The sequence below is a fragment of the Girardinichthys multiradiatus genome, chromosome 1 (assembly GCF_021462225.1).
Source record: "Girardinichthys multiradiatus isolate DD_20200921_A chromosome 1, DD_fGirMul_XY1, whole genome shotgun sequence".
Lineage (NCBI taxonomy): Eukaryota > Metazoa > Chordata > Actinopteri > Cyprinodontiformes > Goodeidae > Girardinichthys > Girardinichthys multiradiatus.
Window position 1 is genome coordinate 1,625,097 of NC_061794.1, and position 20,823 is coordinate 1,645,919.

The following is a 20,823-nucleotide window of genomic DNA, read 5'->3' on the forward strand; positions in this document are numbered from 1 at the left end:
ATGAACCTAATCATCTGAATCAACGAGTTAACTCTAAACACCTGCAAAAGATTCCTGAGGCCTTTAAAACTCCCAGCCTGGTTCATCACACAAAACCCCAATCATGGGTAAGACTGCCGACCTGACTGCTGTCCAGAAGGCCACTATTGACACCCTCAAGCAAGAGGGTAAGACACAGAAAGAAATTTCTGAACGAATAGGCTATTCCCAGAGTGCTGTATCAAGGCACCTCAGTGGGAAGTCTGTGGGAAGGAAAAAGTGTGGCAGAAAACGCTGCACAACGAGAAGAGGTGACCGGACCCTGAGGAAGATTGTGGAGAAGGGCCGATTCCAGACCTTGGGGGACCTGTGGAAGCAGTGGACTGAGTCTGGAGTAGAAATATCCAGAGCCACCGTGCACAGGTGTGTGCAGGAAATGGGCTACAGGTGCCGCATTCCCCAGGTCAAGCCACTTTTGAACCAGAAACAGCGGCAGAAGCGCCTGACCTGGGCTACAGAGAAGCAGCACTGGACTGTTGCTCAGTGGTCCAAAGTACTTTTTTCGGATGAAAGCAACTTCTGCATGTCAGTCGGAAATCAAGGTGCAAGAGTCTGGAGGAAGACTGGGGAGAAGAAAATGCCAGAAGTCCAGTGTCAAGTACCCACAGTCAGTGATGGTCTGGGGTGCCGTGTCAGCTGCTGGTGTTGGTCCACTGTGTTTTATCAAGGGCAGGGTCAATTCAGCTAGCTATCAGGAGATTTTGGAGCACTTCATGCTTCCATCTGCTGAAAAGCTTTATGGAGATGAAGATTTCATTTTTCAGCACGACCTGGCACCTGCTCACAGTTCCAAAACCACTGGTAAATGGTTTACTGACCATGGTATCACTGTGCTCAATTGGCCTGCCAACTCTCCTGACCTGAACCCCATAGAGAATCTGTGGGATATTGTGAAGAGAACGTTGAGAGACTCAAGACCCAACACTCTGGATGAGCTAAAGGCCGCTATCGAAGCATCCTGGGCCTCCATAAGATCTCAGCAGTGCCACAGGTTGATTGCCTCCATGCCACGCCGCATTGAAGCAGTCATTTCTGCAAAAGGATTCCCAACCAAGTATTGAGTGCATAACTGTACATGATTATTTGAAGGTTGACGTTTTTTGTATTAAAAACACTTTTCTTTTATTGGTCGGATGAAATATGCTAATTTTGTGAGATAGGAATTTTGGGTTTTCATGAGCTGTATGCCAAAATCATCCGTATTAAGACAATAAAAGACCTGAAATATTTCAGTTAGTGTGCAATGAATCTAAAATATATGAATGTTAAATTTTCATCATGACATTATGGAAAATAATGAACTTTATCACAATATACTAATATTTTGAGAAGGACCTGTATAGCTGTGCTTCGTCTGCACAGTTATGATAACTTACGTTGTTGTTTATTAAAATCTGAGTTAGGGGAAGCAGAAATGGAGTGATCAACAGTGTCAAATGCTGCATTAAGGTCCAATAATACCAGCACTGTGGTTCTTCCACAGTCTGCATTTATACGGATGTCATTGAACACCTTGACAAGAGCATCCTCTGTACTGTGGTGAGCACAGAAGCCTGAATGGAAGACATCGAAGCAGCTGGTCATTGTTAGGAAGTTGTTTACTGTTGAAACACAGCTTTTTCAATAATCTTACTGATGAAGGGGAGGTTTGAGATAGGCCTGTAGTTCTCAGTAGCAGCTTGTCCAAGTTGCTCTTTTTCAATAGAGGTTTGATAATTGCTGTTTTTAGGGCCTGGGGGAAAACACCTGACAAAAGGGATGTGTTTATTATTTTAAATAAATCAGAAGTTATGACAGGCAAAGCTTTCTTAAGGGAAGCTGTGGGTAAAACATCGAGACTGCAGGAAGAAGAGCATAGTTGGTTTACGATTTTTGGCAAAAGTTTGGCAAAATCAGTTTTGTCAATTATCACTAACATATCTAAGCCTCTGAACTCGGCTGTCTGCACCCATGTCAGTAAAATCAATGCTGAAGTCTTTGAAAGGTGCAGGGGGTACAGGAAACCAGCCTAGGGGACACTTGAACGGCTTCTTTGAGTTATTTTAACTACACATTTGACAGTCTTCCACATAGTTAGTGAGTATTTCTGCCATGAAGGGGTGCCATCAATCCACTTCCATGTTGGCTTGAGTCTTTTTCTTGCTCTCATACGCTGGGCCGTGGGCTTGTTTAAGCAGCAGATTACATAGATCCGCAACGAGATTTTCACAATTGTGCGGTTGATCAGATGTTTGCTGTATTGTGGTTGCCAGGTTAACCTGTTCTGTTCCATAAATAATGTGAGGTTACAACAGGATTTCAGCAATTTTCTGTTTTCTCCCTGCAGACATGTTGAAGGCTTGAGAGCCTAAAAAGGCTACAACACCATGATTTGTGTTGACTTTGAGTTCATGGCACATCACCATATGTGCTGTTTTTTGGATGGCTTTTATGAGGGCCGCTAAATGTCTTGTGCATCTTGTGTGTCCTGTCTCAATGTTATCCAGCTGAGTGGAGGGATACATCAGGACCCTTCTTTCTCCCTCTTTTTTCAGCAAAAGCACAACAGAAATTATTCCTGCTTTTTCAGAAACATCCAAGAAGTCATGATGATGAAAGCTTGATCAGCCTTGGATGTCCGGTGAGGTGTTGTTTCAACACGTAGTTACAACACGAATCACGTGACGAAATTACGTTTTGACCTACCGCAGAGCGTGAAGACTCTGCCTAATTTATAGCTATGTTAAAGGAACTCTATAGTTGTTATCAATCATATATGGAACTCCAGGAAGCATTTTTCTCTCGCCGTCAGCAAGATGGTGAAACACTACAGGAGTTTTTGTTGGCTCTAATGAGTCTTATGGAGGCTGTAAAATGCCGTGCTCCTAGAGATTTTCAAAATACAGAAACACTGCTGCGTGACCAATATGTTGACCACGTGTTTGATGGGGCTCTTCGTCGTTAGTGAAAACAGTTTGTGCGCGGGAAGCCAACACCTACCTGGCTTGAGGTTAGAGCAGAGGCACTTTACTGGGAGCGTGAGCTGGCTTTGGCTTAGAGATACCAATGGCCTTGCTATCCCCTACATTGGTTATCTAGAGTTGGATATTGAACTCTTCGGTAAGCTTGTTCTCCAATGTGGGGTACTGGTGGTCAAAGATCCTTCTGGTGGTGTGTTATTGGAGGCTCCAGGTGTTCTGGGGATGAACGTTATTAGTCGCTGTTATGGCAAGCTTTTTAAACACCATGGTTCAACTTTGTTTAAATCACCTGCAGTCTCCACTGCACCAGGGTCCATTAAACAAGCTCTCCACAGGTGCCATCATGCCACAACTCAGCCTCCAGATGTCTTGTCTTGTCTTGTGTCATGATGTATGTTGTACTGGAATTCTAATTTCCCCTCGGGGATCAATAAAGTATCTTTGAATTGAATTGAATGAGGTTGTTGGTGTTGTGAAGGTGTATGGTGAGAAGGCTCACCATATTCCTGGTGGCACGCTCAAGACTGTTCCAACCATGTGTTCTGATAGTTATTCAGGTAAAGCTGTTTTGTTTGAATCTTTGTACTCCAGCCTGCCAGCTGGACTCCTTATTTCATCTTCTTTGATCCAGGTCAAAATGGGGACTGCTTACATCCCTATTGTGAATGTGGGCACTACAGTAGTGGTGTTACACCCTTGTACCTGCATTGGTACATTGAGTGCTGTGGGAAAACAAGTTGCTAATCATTCAGCTCAGGATCAGATAGAGGCACTAGATGTTACTTGTTTGTCAGCTGAGGACCAGGGTGAGGTAAGAGCTTTACTTACAAGGTATAGCTTAGTCTGTTCTGCACATGATGGCAATTTGAGGTGTACCAATTTGGTCACCCACGATATCCCCCTCTTGGATGATACACCTGTCAAACAAAGTTATAGGCACATACCTCTCTCTGCGTATGAGACTGCTAAGAAGCACATCCACAAATTACTTGAAGCACAAGAAATTAGGCAAAGCAGCAGCCCCTACGCTAGTCCCATTGTGCTTGTTAAAAAGAAGGATGGGAGTTTGCGTATGTGTGTTGACTACAGGCATCTAAATGCTAACACCAGGAAAGATGCCTTTCCTCTCCTTCGTATAAAGGAGTCCCTGGATGCACTGGGGGGTGCGTGCTGGTTTTCAACTTTGGATTTGGTGAGTGGGTATAATCAGGTGCTAGTAACAGAGGCAGACCGGCCTAAAACTACATTTTGCACTCCATTCGGCCTTTTTGAATGGAACCGCATGCCCTTTGGCCACTGTAATGCACCCAGCACCTTCCAAAGATTAATGCAGCAACTATTTGGTGATCAGCAGTGCAAAGGTCTCTTGTTGTACCTAGATGACATTGTCGTGTTTTCCTCCACAGTCTGCATTTGGAGAGCTTGGAGGTGATTTTGAGTCGGCTCCAAAGTGAAGGCCTCAAAGTGAAGCTAACCAAAGGGGCCTTCTTCAAGCCTGAGGTGCAGTATCTGGGGCATGTAATTTCTGCAGAGGGTGTTGCAACCGATCCCAGTAAAACTGAGGTCATGGTTAACTGGCCCCCCTGCAACAGTTTCTGAGCTATGATCCTTTCTTGGGTTTACTAGCTATTACTGCCAGTTTGTGGAGGGCTTTGCAAAGTTAGCCACTCCTCTTCATAGGCTGGTTGCAGAGCTAGGGGGCACCAGGTCAAAGAGACGGCCAGAGCAGAATGTTATCCAGGGCTGGATAGAGGAGTGTCAAAACAGTTTGGAAGAACTGAAAAGCAGATTGACAACCCCACCAGTGTTGGGTTATGCAGATTTTTCACTTCCCTTCATTTTAGAGGTAGATGCAAGTCATGGTGATTTGGGGGCTGTACTCTCGCAGGAACAGGAAGGTAAGGTGAGGCCCATTGCCTATGCAAACCGTGGTTTAAGGCCAACAGAGAGCAATATGCTGAATTACAGCTCCATGAAATTGAAGTTTTTGGCTCTGAAGTGGGCCAACAAAAAGTTTCAGGACTACCTTTTGGGTCATAAGTGTGTTGTCTTTACTGACAACAGTCCATTGAGTCTTTTGGGAGCAACAGAGCTGCGTTGGGCTGCCCAGCTGGCATTATTTGATTTTGAAATCAAATATTGTTCTGGCAGAGCCAGACTGTTGGTGAACTTGGAAATGATGGTCCCTGGTACAGTTCTTCCTGAACCCTTGAGAGAGGTTTTTCAGGGGAAGCAAAGGGGGGTTACTCAAGTGGCTGTTATAAACCTGCCTAACCATACTATTTCTGAAATTGCTGCTGGGGATGTTCGAGAACACTAAGGGTTATAAAACTTTTGGCGGTAACTCATAAAACATGAAGTTGAAGACAAAGAAAATGGTTGATTTTCACCATAAGGTTATTATAGCAGTCCAGTTTCACAGCGCACCTGCTCTCAGGTGTTCACATGGTGAAAGCACAATCTTGCGAGACTCGGCGGCCTCAGAAAGCAACAGTAATCACGTTTCAAAAGAACAATGGCATGCACATACAATTCAGAACACATTAGACTATGTGTGGCGATTCTACATCGCACTAAAACCTCCTCTACCCTGCCCAGGCTATTCCTAATAAAGAAATAAAAATAAAAGGTGGATTTTACTTGTCGTTGTCTCCTCTGAGCAGAGGGAGAGGGGGGGGGAGGGTGAAGAGTTCCATGCGTCCGCGGATACTCAGCAAATTCCTTGGTGGCCTCCGTGGCAGAAAGGTAGAAAAATGATGATGGACCGTCACTAGTCAACTGGTACAAAACAAGGAGGGAAAGTTGCGTCTCCTTGAAACTCCGTGGTTTTTTGGTTACGTGTTAAACTCACGTCTCCGATCGGCAAAGTGACATTTCTGGCCTTCCTATTCCAGAAATCTCTTTCATGAATTTTTCGTTGGCCAACAAAGGAGAATAATAATCCACCTGGGACCTCTTCTTCTCCAGAGGGATGTTTCAGTTGCGTGGTAACCGTGTCGAGGTCCCCAGCTGTAGGCAAAGTGTGGGCTGTCTCATAGTCCGTTTATATAGTTCAGTGGGGCATCAGAACTGGGACACCGCCATCTTATCAGCCGCAGTGGCCGCTGGGATTTGTAGGACAGACTATCCTGCAGTACAAAATGGCCAATGACGTTGGAAAGGCATAATGGCGTCCAGCAACGTGCAAATGGTCCAATATTCAGCAAACAAGTGATCCAACAGTGGGTGAATTGGTTCCTGCTGCCAGCATGCCTTTCTGTGCCCATTCCTGTTTGGGTGGGAGCGAGGAAAGAGATCGGCCTGATCGGTATAGCAAACTCAGTAGCAAACTTTTATTTTTAACCTATTTACCCTAAAATGTAATGTTTTTACAGCAGGACTGGTAGACACGGTTCCAGTTACCACTGCTGTTTTGTCGAGTTTAGAATACCTCAGAGACGCCGCCCATCCGGCAGTGTATTGAAAGTGCCATCTGAGACACACCCAGGCCCCCTACAAGAGGGGAGAGGGGATGAAGGATCTTGTTCAGCAGTGCTGGCCGTATTCCAGACTTTAACTATTTTATTGTACTTCCTTACCTGTACCTTATTAGTAACTGTTGTATTTTTCTTTCGTTGTTTGTTTTTTTATGTACATTTTTGCAGATTGGTGGGGGAGGTGCATGTGTCCTGGGTGGTGGCGTCCCCTTTTTGGTGTGATTGCAGTGATCAGCACAGATAGGTGGAGGGATTCAACGAGTGTGTGTGAGTTCACGGGTGTTTGTAGTGACTTTTGTTTGGGAGCCTTCCATCCAGGACTTGGGTAGGCCTCGCCAACTGGGTTTTATTTTTTTGTAATGTTTTACATACAGGTACTTTTATTTGGGTTTTAATAAACTCAAAACCCTGTCTCTTGCTTATTGCAAAAACGAACTTGTGTGCTAATTGATTCCCTGGGTGAAAGTCCCGGGTTGCGTTGCTGGCACAAAATCCAATCTTTTTGTGTATGTTGAACCTTCGAACGCCACATCTATTTTAGGAGCAGAGGGACCCATATTTCATCTCCTTCCAGGACATCCTTAACATTTTATGACCTACCATAGAACAAGTTCGTCAGAGCATATTTTTACATTTCTACATGCTGTAGAGACATTTTGTGGAGCATTTCAATTTGCTAGACATCAATACAATCCTTACATCCCAATTTTTTTTATAATTTGTACATGATAACTCTATATAAACTAAGTAAATTGCTAAAAAAAAAAAGTGCAATTAACCACCACAACAAGTTTTATCATTTTAGTTTTTACACATATTTTCCTAAATACAGAAATAACATAGCTGTATCCCTGTAATGTAAAAAAGTTGCACAAAACCCTTTCAAACCACAGAAAATTTATTTGGAGTGTGTCCATAACTTCATTTTCAAAATACACAAATGTTTATAACCAGAGACAAAAATGGAAATAAAATGTACATTGTGAGCAATTTGAGAAAAGATAATATGTACATCAAAATATTTACAGAAGTGTAATCACATCTCTAAGTGTGCTGGATACCCATGAGCACACATATGTTCATTAGACCATTTTCAATAAAACAATAAAAAGTGTTTGATACTGTGCTGAAACCTTAGAACAGATTAACTCAAATTTAAATTATATTTTAATCAAGATACTGTCAGGATCTATCTGTTAGGGTTATGTTTGTATTCATTTCCATTAGATCTGGTTTCCTTTAGTTTTGTCATTGTGTCTGGTCCCTTGTTTACCTTCTGTTCTGTGCTGTCTCCCTGCAGCCCTGATCCACACCTGTTCCAGATTTCTCCTGATTGCCTGTCTCTCTGCTCTATTGTTCTCACTCAACTTCCCTCAGTTTATGAGCTCTCTGGATTGCATTGTTCTCGACTGATTCCTTCCGTTAACACCCTGTTATCATCATTGTTACCCTGTGTCTTTGCCCTGGTCCAGTCCTGAGTTCTTCCATGTCTGTTGCCTGGATTTTCATGCACCTGCTACCAACCTGTTTATGTTGTTTTTAACCTGTCTGTAACTGGTCATCTGCAAGTTCATTTTCTTCATTAAACTTTTTTTCAACTCCACTCAATCCTTTATTTGGGTCCTACCTCCACAACAAATCATGACAGAAGGAACCAGTCCATCACACCCAGCAGGATTTATTTCTGAGGAGACTTATACCGAACTCTTTTCGTTGGTTAAAATTATTGTGCTGCGGGTGCCCAGCCACATAGACCTTGGGAGCGTTGGCAGCAGCATGCCATTTTCTCCAGCTGCAACCATTTGTTCCTCATCTTCCTCCTCTTGGGTTCGAAGAAGTGTTGGAGGAAGCTTATGAACACTATTGTAAACCAGGGGTGGAGATCTCCCAGTGTTTACCTCCATCACAGCCTCCGGCTCAACTGCCTCCACCACCGTTCGGGTCACAGAGTACTGCAGCACAGCCAGCAGCTGTGTTCCTGAGCATTGCCATCCAGCCAGCTTCCTGCCCCCAGACTGCTAAGACCCAACCCATCTCTGCCTCCTTTGCACGCCGCAGATGGTGTCATAAGGTTGATGCTTCAGCTCCTGTCTCCACTGAAGGTCAGCGCAATGGTTCAGTTCCTGGCTCCACTGAAGTTCGGCATGACGCTTCAGCTCCTGGCTTCCCTGAAGTTCAGCTAGAGATTCCAGCTTTCGCTTCTCCTGATCAGCCATCATCACTGCTGCTGGCTCCTGATCAGCCACCTACTTTATCATCATCACCTCCTGCTTTAGGCTCCACTGAGGCTTCTGCCAGCAATTCAGCTCCTATTTCTGCTGGAGGTCAGCCAAACGCCTCAGCTTCAGCACCTGCTCAGTCTCTGGACTCTGTTCCTGCATTCTGTGAGGAGTTCGAGGACAAACCACCTCCACTCCCTGTTTTTGTTTTGGAGGGGTTCGAAGATGAACCGCCTGCCCTTCCTGTTCGTGTTCTGGAGGGGTTCGAGGACGAACCGCCTTTACTTCCTCAACCTGTTCCTGAGGGGTTCGAGGACAAACCGCCTCCCCCTCCTGTCTAGAAGGGTATGAGGACGAAAAGCCTCTCCTTCCTGTTCCAATTCAATTCAGTATTTTTTATATAGCGCCAATTCACAACACGTCGTCTGAAGGCTCTTCACAAAGTTTTTGGAATGATGAGGGGTTGTTGGGGAGGTTAGAATAAACTACTGAGTGTTAGTTTGGCCATTTTAGAATGGGCTATGTGTAGGGTAGTAAGTAAAATAATAAATTGATAATGTTTTTCCATCTAGAGCCCACTGGTGGCCATTGTTATACTAAAAACCACAAGGATTGGGGGTACCTCTCTCTGTCAGACTGATTATAACCATTGGAAAAGAAAAGGGGTCGCACAGGTAGCAGAAATGGAGGGTGTGTTTGGACCTCAACCATAACTGAGCCGGTTTAGGCTAAACCTGACTCTCCCTTACTCCATCCAGCAGGGAGGGAGGAAGGAAGGCAAAGGTAAAAAATAATTGGAGAGTGTTGTTTCCTGTTGCATTGTGTGAAAGGTGGGTAACTTTAAAATGGGCTAAATCAATTATATAGATTTCAAGTCAGGTACATATACTTTCCAATTAATCCTAACTATTGAACAGTGCAGACAGATTCAGTTATTAATTCAAATTGGTTAAAACGTTTCTATCTAAGGAAACCCAGCAGATTGCATCGAGTCAGTGACTTGTAGCAGTCATTCCTCTTGGATGAGCATGTAGCGACAGTGGACAGTCACTGAGTCCATTATTTGAGGCTAGGAGAATATCATTAGTGACTTTCAGCAGAGCTGTTTCAGTGCTATGATGAGCTCTGAAACCTGACTGAAAATCTTCACACAGGTCATAGCTGTGTAAATGGTCACACATTTCATTAGCAACTATTTTCTCAAGAATTTTAGATAGGAACAGAAGATTGGATATAGGTCTGTAATTTATTAAATCATCTTGATCAAGCAAATGTTTCTTAAGTAAAGGTTTAATTACAGCTACCTTAAAAGCTTGTGGTACATATCCATTTACTAAGGATAGATTAATCATATCTAAAATGGGGCTGGTAATCAGAGGGAACACTTACTTAAATAATTTGGTTGGGACTGGGTCTAATATACAAGTTTGAAGGTTTAGATGAAGCTAATATGTCTGATAGCTCAGGAAGATCCAAAGGATCAAAACAGTCCAAACACAGATCAGGTTCTGCAGTTACTTCCAAAGTTGTCTCACTTGCTGAGGATTAGGTAGTCACCTTCAGGAGTATGTCAATGATTTTATTTTTAATATAATCAGTTTTATTTAAGAAGAATCCCATAAAGTCATGACTGCTGAGAGCTAAGGGAATGGATGGCTCAACAGAGCTATGACTCTGTATAAGTTTAGCAATTGTACTAAAGAGAAACCTAGAATTATTCTTGTTCTCTTCTATTAATGATGAGAAATAAGCTGTTCTGGCTTGGCAAAGTGTCTTTTTATACAACAGAAGGCTATTTTTTCAGATTACGTAGGAATCCTGTAGGTGTGTAGAGCGCCATTTTCTCTCCAATTTTCTTACATTGTACTTTAAAGTACGCAGCTCTGAATTAAACCAGGGAGCCAGCCTCCTATGAATAATTACCTTCTTTTTCAAGGGGGCTGCATTGTCTAATGCACCATGCAATGAAGAAGTAACGCTATGAACAAGAGAATCAATTTGTGAAGGGGAAATTATCTATTATAATGAAAATGTCTTTCAGGTGTGGTGTACTCGGTTAAATTAAACTCAAAGGTTATTAAAAACTGGTCAGACAGGACACAGTTATTAGGAAATATGGAAATATTGTTATTTCTTTACACTCAATACCATATATCAGCACAAGGTCCAGAGAATGAAGACAAAGGTGGGTAGGTTTGTTAATGTTTTCAGCAAAGCCAATTGAGTGTAAGATAGCATTAAACGCTATACAGGTCCTTCTCAAAATATTAGCATATTGTGATAAAGTTCATTATTTTCCATAATGTGATGATGAAAATTTAACATTCACATATGTTAGATTCATTGCACACTAACCGAAATATTTCAGGTCTTTTATTGTCTTAATATGGATGATTTTGGCATACAGCTCATGAAAACCCAAAATTCCTATCTCACAAAATTAGCATATCATTAAAAGGGTCTCTAAACGAGCTATGAACCTAATCATCTGAATCAATGAGTTAACTCTAAACACCTGCAAAAGATTCCTGAGGCCTTTAAAACTCCCAGCCTGGTTCATCACTCAAAACCCCAATCATGGGTAAGACTGCCGACCTGACTGCTGTCCAGAAGGCCACTATTGACACCCTCAAGCAAGAGGGTAAGACACAGAAAGACATTTCTGAACGAATAGGCTGTTCCCAGAGTGCTGTATCAAGGCACCTCAGTGGGAAGTCTGTGGGAAGGAAAAAGTGTGGCAGAAAACGCTGCACAACGAGAAGAGGTGACCGGACCCTGAGGAAGATTGTGGAGAAGGGCCGATTCCAGACCTTGGGGGACCTGCGGAAGCAGTGGACTGAGTCTGGAGTAGAAACATCCAGAGCCACCGTGCACAGGCGTGTGCAGGAAATGGGCTACAGGTGCCGCATTCCCCAGGTCAAGCCACTTTTGAACCAGAAACAGCGGCAGAAGCGCCTGACCTGGGCTACAGAGAAGCAGCACTGGACTGTTGCTCAGTGGTCCAAAGTACTTTTTTCGGATGAAAGCAAATTCTGCATGTCATTCGGAAATCAAGGTGCCAGAGTCTGGAGGAAGACTGGGGAGAAGGAAATGCCAAAATGCCAGAAGTCCAGTGTCAAGTACCCACAGTCAGTGATGGTCTGGGGTGCCGTGTCAGCTGCTGGTGTTGGTCCACTGTGTTTTATCAAGGGCAGGGTCAATGCAGCTAGCTATCAGGAGATTTTGGAGCACTTCATGCTTCCATCTGCTGAAAAGCTTTATGGAGATGAAGATTTCATTTTTCAGCACGACCTGGCACCTGCTCACAGTTCCAAAACCACTGGTAAATGGTTTACTGACCATGGTATTACTGTGCTCAATTGGCCTGCCAACTCTCCTGACCTAAACCCCATAGAGAATCTGTGGGATATTGTGAAGAGAACGTTGAGAGACTCAAGACCCAACACTCTGGATGAGCTAAAGGCCGCTATCGAAGCATCCTGGGCCTCCATAAGACCTCAGCAGTGCCACAGGCTGATTGCTTCCATGCCACGCCGCATTGAAGCAGTCATTTCTGCAAAAGGATTCCCGACCAAGTATTGAGTGCATAACTGTACATGATTATTTGAAGGTTGACGTTTTTTGTATTAAAAACACTTTTCTTTTATTGGTCGGATGAAATATGCTAATTTTGTGAGATAGGAATTTTGGGTTTTCATGAGCTGTATGCCAAAATCATCCGTATTAAGACAATAAAAGACCTGAAATATTTCAGTTAGTGTGCAATGAATCTAAAATACATGAATGTTAAATTTTCATCATGACATTATGGAAAATAATGAACTTTATAACAATATGCTAATATTTTGAGAAGGACCTGTATTTAGGCTATCACTTTCATTGTCAACATGAATGTTAAAGTCCCCCACTATAATAACCTTATCTGTATTTAACACTAAATCAGATAAAATGTCTGAAAACTGATCTAAAAATTGAGAATAAGGACCTGGTGGACAATACAAAACAACAAACAGAAGTGGTTTTAGTGTTTTGCAATTTCGATGAGGAAAACTAAGGATTAAATATTCAAAAGAGTTGTAGCTATTGATTGATCTGGGACTGATCAATAAATCAGATTGAAAGATGGTTGCTACTCCTCCTCGCCCAGTATTTTGAGGAATGTGAAAATTTAAATATTTAGTAGGAGTTGACTCATTTATAGTAGCATAATCCTCTTACTGCAGCCAGGTTTCTGTGAGGCAAAATAAATCAATCTGATTGTCACAAATTAGGTCACTAACTAGCGAAGTCTTTGAAGAGAGAGATCTTATGTTCAGTAAGACACATTAAATTGTTTTCTTTTTCTTTTTAGTCTGAGTTGTGTGTATTTTTATGAGATTTTCCTGATTTCCTCCATTTAGATTATTTTTTAATCTATTCGATTTTGGTCGTGGACAAGACACTGTCTTAATAGGGTAATGGGTGGGTAGCAGTACAGACGCTACATAGAGGAGTGTTAAACTACGACCCTGCTTCCTGGTCTGAACCCTGAGTTGTCAGAGGTTTGGAGAACTAATACATTCGGCAAGATTTCTAGAAAGAAGAGCTGCTCCTTCCAAAGAGAGGTGGATGCCATCTCTCCGGATCAGACCAGGTTTTCCCCAAAAAAGAGTGAGAAACAGAAGACAAATTCACAGGGGTGTCGGATTTTGCAAAAGTACTGTAAGGGGTGGATGACTAATGTGTATGTTGGCTTCAGAATTTTCCGAAGGGTTTTCAAGAACAGGAACAGAGATGGAGAAATTGTTCCGTCACCCACATATATCTTTACTGTTATCCTGACTACCTGCCATTGGTTTAGAATATTTCTTTCTCTGGTGCTTCTCAGCTTCCCACTTCCAACATTGTATGTCAATGCTTTATGTTTTTTCAAAGCCTGCAAATCTTTCTGATAAATGTTCTTTTGTACTTCTAATATATCTCTTTTTTATGTAGCTTCCTCACCTTTTGGTAAAATGGTAAGAGTAAACGAACTACCTGAAGGAAAATTTTATTCTTTAACCCATACATTAATGCACTTGTTGCTTTTCACTCCATATTTTTTTCCATGTTGTCAAACATTTCTCCCTGAGGAGGAAGTGTTTCCTTAGAACTCGTCTGGCCCATTTTGCGTCTGGGTAATGGGGCGATATTCCTTAAAACCTGCAGACGTCTCCACGTGTTCAGAGCTTTATGGCACTCTAACGGCCTTCTCACTGTTTAAATAGTTAGGAGAGCCTCACTCAACCACACAAGGATGGGTCTTTGCCGGTGAACCACTGTTCACTGCACACAACAACGTCCTTTATACTGCATGTTCTAAGGTAGAAAAATCCCACAACACTTTCATCCTCAGTAGAAAATATTTTACAATTTTAATATTTTAATTTAATTAGTAGGACCTTTTAAATTTGTAAAAAAATAAATGTATCTGGGTATTTTTGTTATCATTTGTCTTAAATTAAAACCAAGCTTGTTAAGCAAAGTATTGATAATAATTTTTAAATTATGCTGATTCAGGATCTCACCGTCTCTGGGGAAAAATCTGGTTCTTTCTTGATTTCAGTGCTGAGTCTTCAAGAACCTTGACGTAGAGGACCTCCTTCCCTGTAACAGTAAATCGGGGTATGAGACAAGGAAACTCTTCCAAGGCTGGTCTAGCCTTTCTCCATCGATGTCCTCTGAAAAATTCAGTCAAGGAATCCTGCCATCAATGCCATATTGATCTTTACTTATGTGTGTGTTGCTTACCCCTGCTGAGATTTTTTTTTTGTACTGTTTCAGACTCTATTCTGCTAAGAATAGAGTCTGAAATATGATTTTTTTCCCTCCTATCTTACTTTACCTAAATGTGTGATTTAATTACTTTTCATAGATTTTACCAGCGAAAACCAAACATTATTAGTAACTTGGACTTTAGCTGCTCTTACACCAATGACCCAGCTTTCTTATTTAGATTACTTAGTTCAACTTCAGCACCAGTAAAAGCAATATATTATTAGCACCTGAAAATGTGGATTAAAGCTGTTTTGTACCAGTGACTCAGCTTCACTAGTTAGAATTCAGTGGAATGATGAGACTTCTTAGCACAAGATGCTTTCCCCCCTACATAGAGGACTTAATGATATAATTACCTCTTTAGAAAGATTGGTTTAGAACCAGCTCTTACCAGTAAAACCCAAAGGATTATTAATGTTATCTATATCATTGTATTAGAGATTTTTAGATTTCTCAGAAGGATTCATATATTTTTAGATTTCTTAGCATTTGATTTGTTTTTCTGTGTTCTTTGTGATTGTATTGTAATTGTATGTACAGCGCTTTGAGTGTCTCGTTACTGAAAAGCGCTATATAAATAAACTTACCTTACCTACCTTACCTATTGTTGAGGACAAATTGTGTTTATTAAAAGAAAGAGATCGATAATCAGTTCTCAATCAGCTTTATTAATTTAGCCTTATAAGGGAGACAGTTGGCAGTTAATAATTATCCATAATAATAGTGTGGCCCTGAACAGTCAAATAAATCTAAATCATTTGATTGGTCTAAGACATGTGAAGAAAGTTAAAACTGATTAGAAAATTTTGCCAAAGACCACATTTGTGGTATATGAAAATAATTGACTTATTCCAACATTGTATTTACCTTTTACTTTGCATCCATTAACATTTTGAATAACACAAAATTGGCATACAGTAAGAACTGTATTTGTGTCAAAGTGTTCCAAACAATGTTGATGTTGCTCATGTGTTCCAGTTTTAATGAAGTTGCGGGGCACTGAAGAGGTGAATAACGACATACAGGACATGAGGGAGGAGAGCCAGAAGATGATGAGGGAGAAAAAAGTGACTATTGCTGAGCTGTTCCGGTCTCCCATCTACCGCCAGCCGATCTTCATTGCCATCATGCTGCAGCTGTCACAGCAGTTGTCTGGCATTAATGCTGTAAGTTAGAAAAATGTTTTGTTTTTGTTTTTTATCAGCAGAGGGTCAATTATGAACAATCTCCTTGACCTCCAAAGCTTCCATGATTACAGATAAACTTCATAGTAGCACCATGACTAAAGAAGACTTTTAATATAAATGTGATTTCTTTGCACTCTATTCCAAATAATAAACAGCTCTTATAGCTACAGAACAAAGAAGAACAAACAAGCAGTGGCAATAATTATTGATACTTGGTTTGGCTTCCATGTCAAATGTTTCTTTGTGCACAATGGCATGTATTGTCGTTTCAGAACAAAGCTAAAACACCACCATAAAAAACATGAGAAGGTTGTATCATACACACTCACCGGCCACTTTATTACGTACACCTGTCCAACTGCTCGTCAACACAAATTTCTAATCAGCCAATCACATGGCAGCAACTCAATGCATTTAGACATGTAGACATGGTCAAGACGATCTGCTTCAGTTCAAACCGAGCATGAGAATGGGGAAGGTGATTTAAGTGACTTTGAACGTGGCATGGTTGTTGGTGCCAGACACTCTGGTCTGAGTATTTCAGAAACTGCTGATCTACTGGGATTTTCACGCACTATCATCTCTAGGGTTTACAGAGAATGGTCCAAAACAGAGAAAATATCCAGTAAGTGGTTTTAGCTGACAAAAAGGCAAGAGTAACTGAAATAACCACTCGTTACAACCAAGGCATGCAGAAGAGTATCTCTGAACGCACAACACGTTGAACCTTGAGGCAGATGGGCTACAGCAGCAGAAGACCACACCGGGTGCCATTCCTGTCAGCTAAGAACAGGAAACTGAGGCTACAATTTGCACAGGCTCACCAAAATTGAACAATAGAAGATTGGAAAAACATTGCCTGGTCTGATGAGACTTGATTTCTGCTGTGACATTTGGAATTTGGCATCAACAACATGAAAGCATGGATCCATCCTGCCTTGTATCAACAGTTCAGGCTGGTGGTGGTGGTCTAATGATGTGGGGGATATTTCCTTGGTGCACTATGGGCCCCTTAGTACCAATTGAGCATCGTGTCAATGCCACAGCCTACCTGAGTATTGTTGCTGTCCATGTCCATCCCTTTATGACCACAGTGTACCCATCTTCTGATGGTTACTTCCAGCAGGATAACGCTCCATGTCATAAAGCACGAATCATCTCAGACTGGTTTCTTGAACATGCCAATGAGTTCACTGTAGTCACCAGATCTCAATCCACTAGAGCACCTTGTGATGGAATGGGAGATTTGCATCATGGATGTGCAGCCGACAAATCTGCTATCGTCAATATGGACCAAACTCTCTGAGGAATGTTTCCAGTATCTTTTTGAATCTCTGCCAGGAAGGATTAAGGCAGTTCTGAAGGCAAAAGAGGGTCCAACCTAGTACTAGCAAGGTATACCTAATAAAGTGGCCGCTGAGTGTATATTGTAGGGCCACCAACTGAGTAGTTGCAGCATTGATCTAACATGGAGATATCCAGTTGTGATGAACCAACACATTTATTGAGTTTAAAACAGATTAGACTTAACTAATCTGATCTGATCCTTAAAGAGAAAACCTTAAATTCCATATTTCTCACCCTTATCCGAGTGACTCTAGTTCAGTCCTTTGGGAGAACCTAAATGTATCATTTCATTTCTGGTGATTGTTATTCTTTGCAGGTATTTTACTATTCTACTGGGATCTTTGAGCGAGCAGGTGTTTCCCAGCCTGTCTATGCCACCGTTGGTGCTGGGGTGGTCAATACTGCCTTCACTGTGGTTTCTGTAAGTTGATAAAGAACTTAAGAGCAAAAGATGTAAAGTCCTTGGGACATTTTGCAGTGTTATGACTTTTCTCTTTTTTTAATAAAGCTATTTGTGGTAGAGCATGTGGGCAGACGTCCTCTTCATCTTATTGGTTTGATGGGGATGGCAGTTTCTGCAGTTTTTTTAACTGTTGCCATGGCGTTGTTGGTAAGTATTTCTGATCATCCACGCTGCATCCATCAGACATTTTTGGTTATACCTAATATCCCCTATTGTGTTTTTTGTTGCTAAGGATCAGCTCCAGTGGATGTCTTATGTAAGCATTGTGGCCATCTTCAGCTTTGTAGCCTTTTTTGAAATTGGCCCCGGCCCTATCCCGTGGTTCATTGTAGCTGAGCTTTTCAGCCAGGGGCCTCGGCCGGCTGCTGTTGCAGTTGCTGGTTTCTGCAACTGGTCTGCCAACTTCTTAGTGGGGATGAGTTTTCAATATGTTGAGGTAAGAAATTGTTCGCAATATACTGTGAGAGTTGTTGATTTTGTTGATTTTTTTAGAATTTTAAAGCAGATCTATAAAACAGAAGCATTTACTTCAGGATGATTACATTGAATTATATCCTGTCCAATAGTTCATAGAGCTTAACCTGCACATTAATCTTTGTATTTAATGTCACCAACTATTCTGGAACAAAACAGAAAACAGACCCTCCACAAGCAACGAGATGAGACCTGCACCATGTAGGACATTCAAAAAAATCATTATCAACATCACAAACAGGTAGCTGTTACTACCAAACAGTATTTACAGCAGCTCTGTTCTTCACCAGTGATAAAGACTTTGTACAATAATTTCATATATCTACGGTTTTCTTGTGAATATTTCAGTTCGGGAAATAACCTTGTTCTTCTTTATTTAGCAAATTTCTGTTCCACTAGTAACACTCAGGAAGTTATACATAGATCAACAAATTATTCTGGGAAATATTTTTGAAAAGATAACAACACTTTGATTTTAAGTGTCCTATCTTTCACAGTAGTTTAAAACACCAATACAGTTTCAGGGTTTCCTTATTGTTAACAAGTATTAGGTCATGGGGTATTAACAACTGACTACTTTTTATATTAAAATCAGAAATGATGGAAATTAACACTATGTTCTGCTGGTTGCTATTGCTGTAATGGTTTCAGGAGTAGGACCCAAATGCAGACAAGCAGGAGCAGATGTAATATAAAAGATTTAATGCAAAAACAAAAGGCGACTTACAGGAGGCTAGATGAAGCTGAGGCAGGTATGAACAAAAGGCTTTAATGTAGCAACAGTTTAGAACATGGTCAGGTTTGGCTTGGCAAAACAAACAGTTGTGGACGGGTTTGGCATGGGTGACGGTATAATGATCCAGCAACAAACTGGGATGGGAATTGATAAGAATTTAGACATACCAATTCCATTATCGATCTTGCTTATTAATTCAAGTCCTTATTGATTGTCTAATCGATTCTCGTTGAGTTAGGAAATAAAATATAGTACAAATGGGTTTGGTTGCAGTAACTCTTTTATTTAAAGTAAGCACCAACATTTTGGATTGGAATCAAACAAAATTAAAGCTGACTTAAAAAAATTAAATATTCCTCTGTCAAATCAATATTTTAACATAAAATGCAACTGCAGTTATTAACTTTTGCATGTCAACAGTTTTTGTGCAGGAAAATTGAGCACATTTGCCATTTCAGGAATGATACAAGACCGTTCAAGTCTTAAGGTGTCTCCAGCTGTGGAAAACACCCTCTTAGCTATGGAAAACACCATCTCAGGAGTAAAGGATTATTGGAAAAGGAGATTAAATATGAAAAAGCTTTTGTGTATGTAGTTTAGTTTATTTATTTAATGTCAGTCAATTTACCTTGTACCATCTGGAAAGATCATTCCAAATGTTTTTCTTGATGCTCCTGATGAATGCAGAGTCATCATCTTGCACTGTGTAATAATTCGCCAGCTTCTGAAGGCTGGGCAGTATCTGGCCACAGGTTGGATGTTTTACAAACGAGACAGCAAGTGTGGATGTATAATGTTACATCATCAAAAACAGAGAGTTCCATCTTGTTCTCACATCTAAGAGAAGCATGTGCTGGGGCAGCTCTGAAAAGCATACATGCAGAAAAAAACATTACATTATCATTTTGGATTGATCCTAATCCATTCATTTACATTTTGGTTGAATTTAAATCAAGTATTTAAAATGCATTTTTACCAAGAAGTTGCTGCTTCTCCTTGAGGACTACTTTTGCCACGTGGGATCCCGTACTCGTACTCGTACTCGTCGTCTTCCGCTTATCCGGGACCGGGTCGCGGGGGCAGCAGACTCAGCAGAGACGCCCAGATGTCCCTCTCTCCAGACACCTCCTCCAGTTCCTCCAGGGGGAGCCCAAGGCGTTCCCAGGCCAGCCGAGAGACATAGTCCCTCCAGCGTGTCCTGGGCCATCCCCTGGGCCTCCTCCCGGTGGGACGTGCCTGGAACACCTCCCAAGGAAGGCGTCCAGGAGGCATCCGGTATAGATGCCCGAGCCACCTCAACTGGCTCCTCTCGATGTGGAGGAGCAGCGGCTCTACTCCGAGCCCCTCCCGGATGGCCGAGCTCCTCACCCTATCTCTAAGGGAGTGCCCGGCCACCCTACGGAGGAAGCTCATTTCAGCCGCTTGTATCCAGGATCTCGTTCTTTCGGTCATGACCCAAAGTTCATGGCCATAAGTGAGGGTAGGAACGTACACCGACCAGTAAATTGAGAGCTTTGCTTTTCGGCTCAGCTCTCTCTTCACCACAACGGACCGGCACAGCGCCCCCATTACTGTGGCAGCCGCACCGATCCGTCTGTCGATCTCCCGCTCCATTCTTCCCTCACTCGTGAACAAGACCCCGAGATACTTAAACTCCTCCACTTGAGGCAGGAACTCCCCTCCAACCTGAAGAGGACAAGCCACCCTTTTCCGGTCGAGTACCATGGCCTCGGACTTGGACGAGCTGATCCTCATCCCAGCTGCTTCACACTCGGCTGCGAACCGCCACAGCGCATGCTGTAGGTCTTGGCTAGAGGGGGCCAGCAGGACCACGTCATCTGCATAAAGAAGAGACGAAATCCACTAGTCCCCAAACCCGACCCCCTCCGGCCCTTGGCTGCGTCTAGAAATCCTGTCCATAAAAGTTATGAACAGGACCGGTGACAAAGGGCAGCCCTGCCGGAGTCCAACATGCACCGGGAACAGGTCCGACTTAGTGCCGGCAATGCGGACCAAATTCCTGCTCCGCTCGTACAGGGACCGGGTGGCCCCTAGTAAAGGCCCCCCGATTCCATACTCCTGGAGCAACCCCACAGGGCATCACGAGGGACACAGTCGAATGCCTT

The 20,823-nt window shown here is 42.2% G+C and overlaps 1 protein-coding gene across 3 annotated transcripts in view; it reads left to right on the top strand.

The window, feature by feature from the left end:
* The window catches only part of LOC124867126 (solute carrier family 2, facilitated glucose transporter member 1-like), a 68,342-nt gene that overhangs the window by 41,372 nt on the left and 6,147 nt on the right, over window positions 1–20,823 (top strand). For 2 of the 3 annotated variants that reach the window (XM_047363435.1, XM_047363515.1), the window contains 4 exons: window positions 15,469–15,656; window positions 17,341–17,445; window positions 17,533–17,634; window positions 17,720–17,923. In XM_047363435.1, coding sequence (XP_047219391.1) covers window positions 15,469–15,656; window positions 17,341–17,445; window positions 17,533–17,634; window positions 17,720–17,923 — 599 coding nt within the window. Of the gene's footprint in view, window positions 1–15,468; window positions 15,657–17,340; window positions 17,446–17,532; window positions 17,635–17,719; window positions 17,924–18,120; window positions 18,199–20,823 lie in introns of those variants that run through there. The other variant, XM_047363599.1, reaches the window with a different exon arrangement.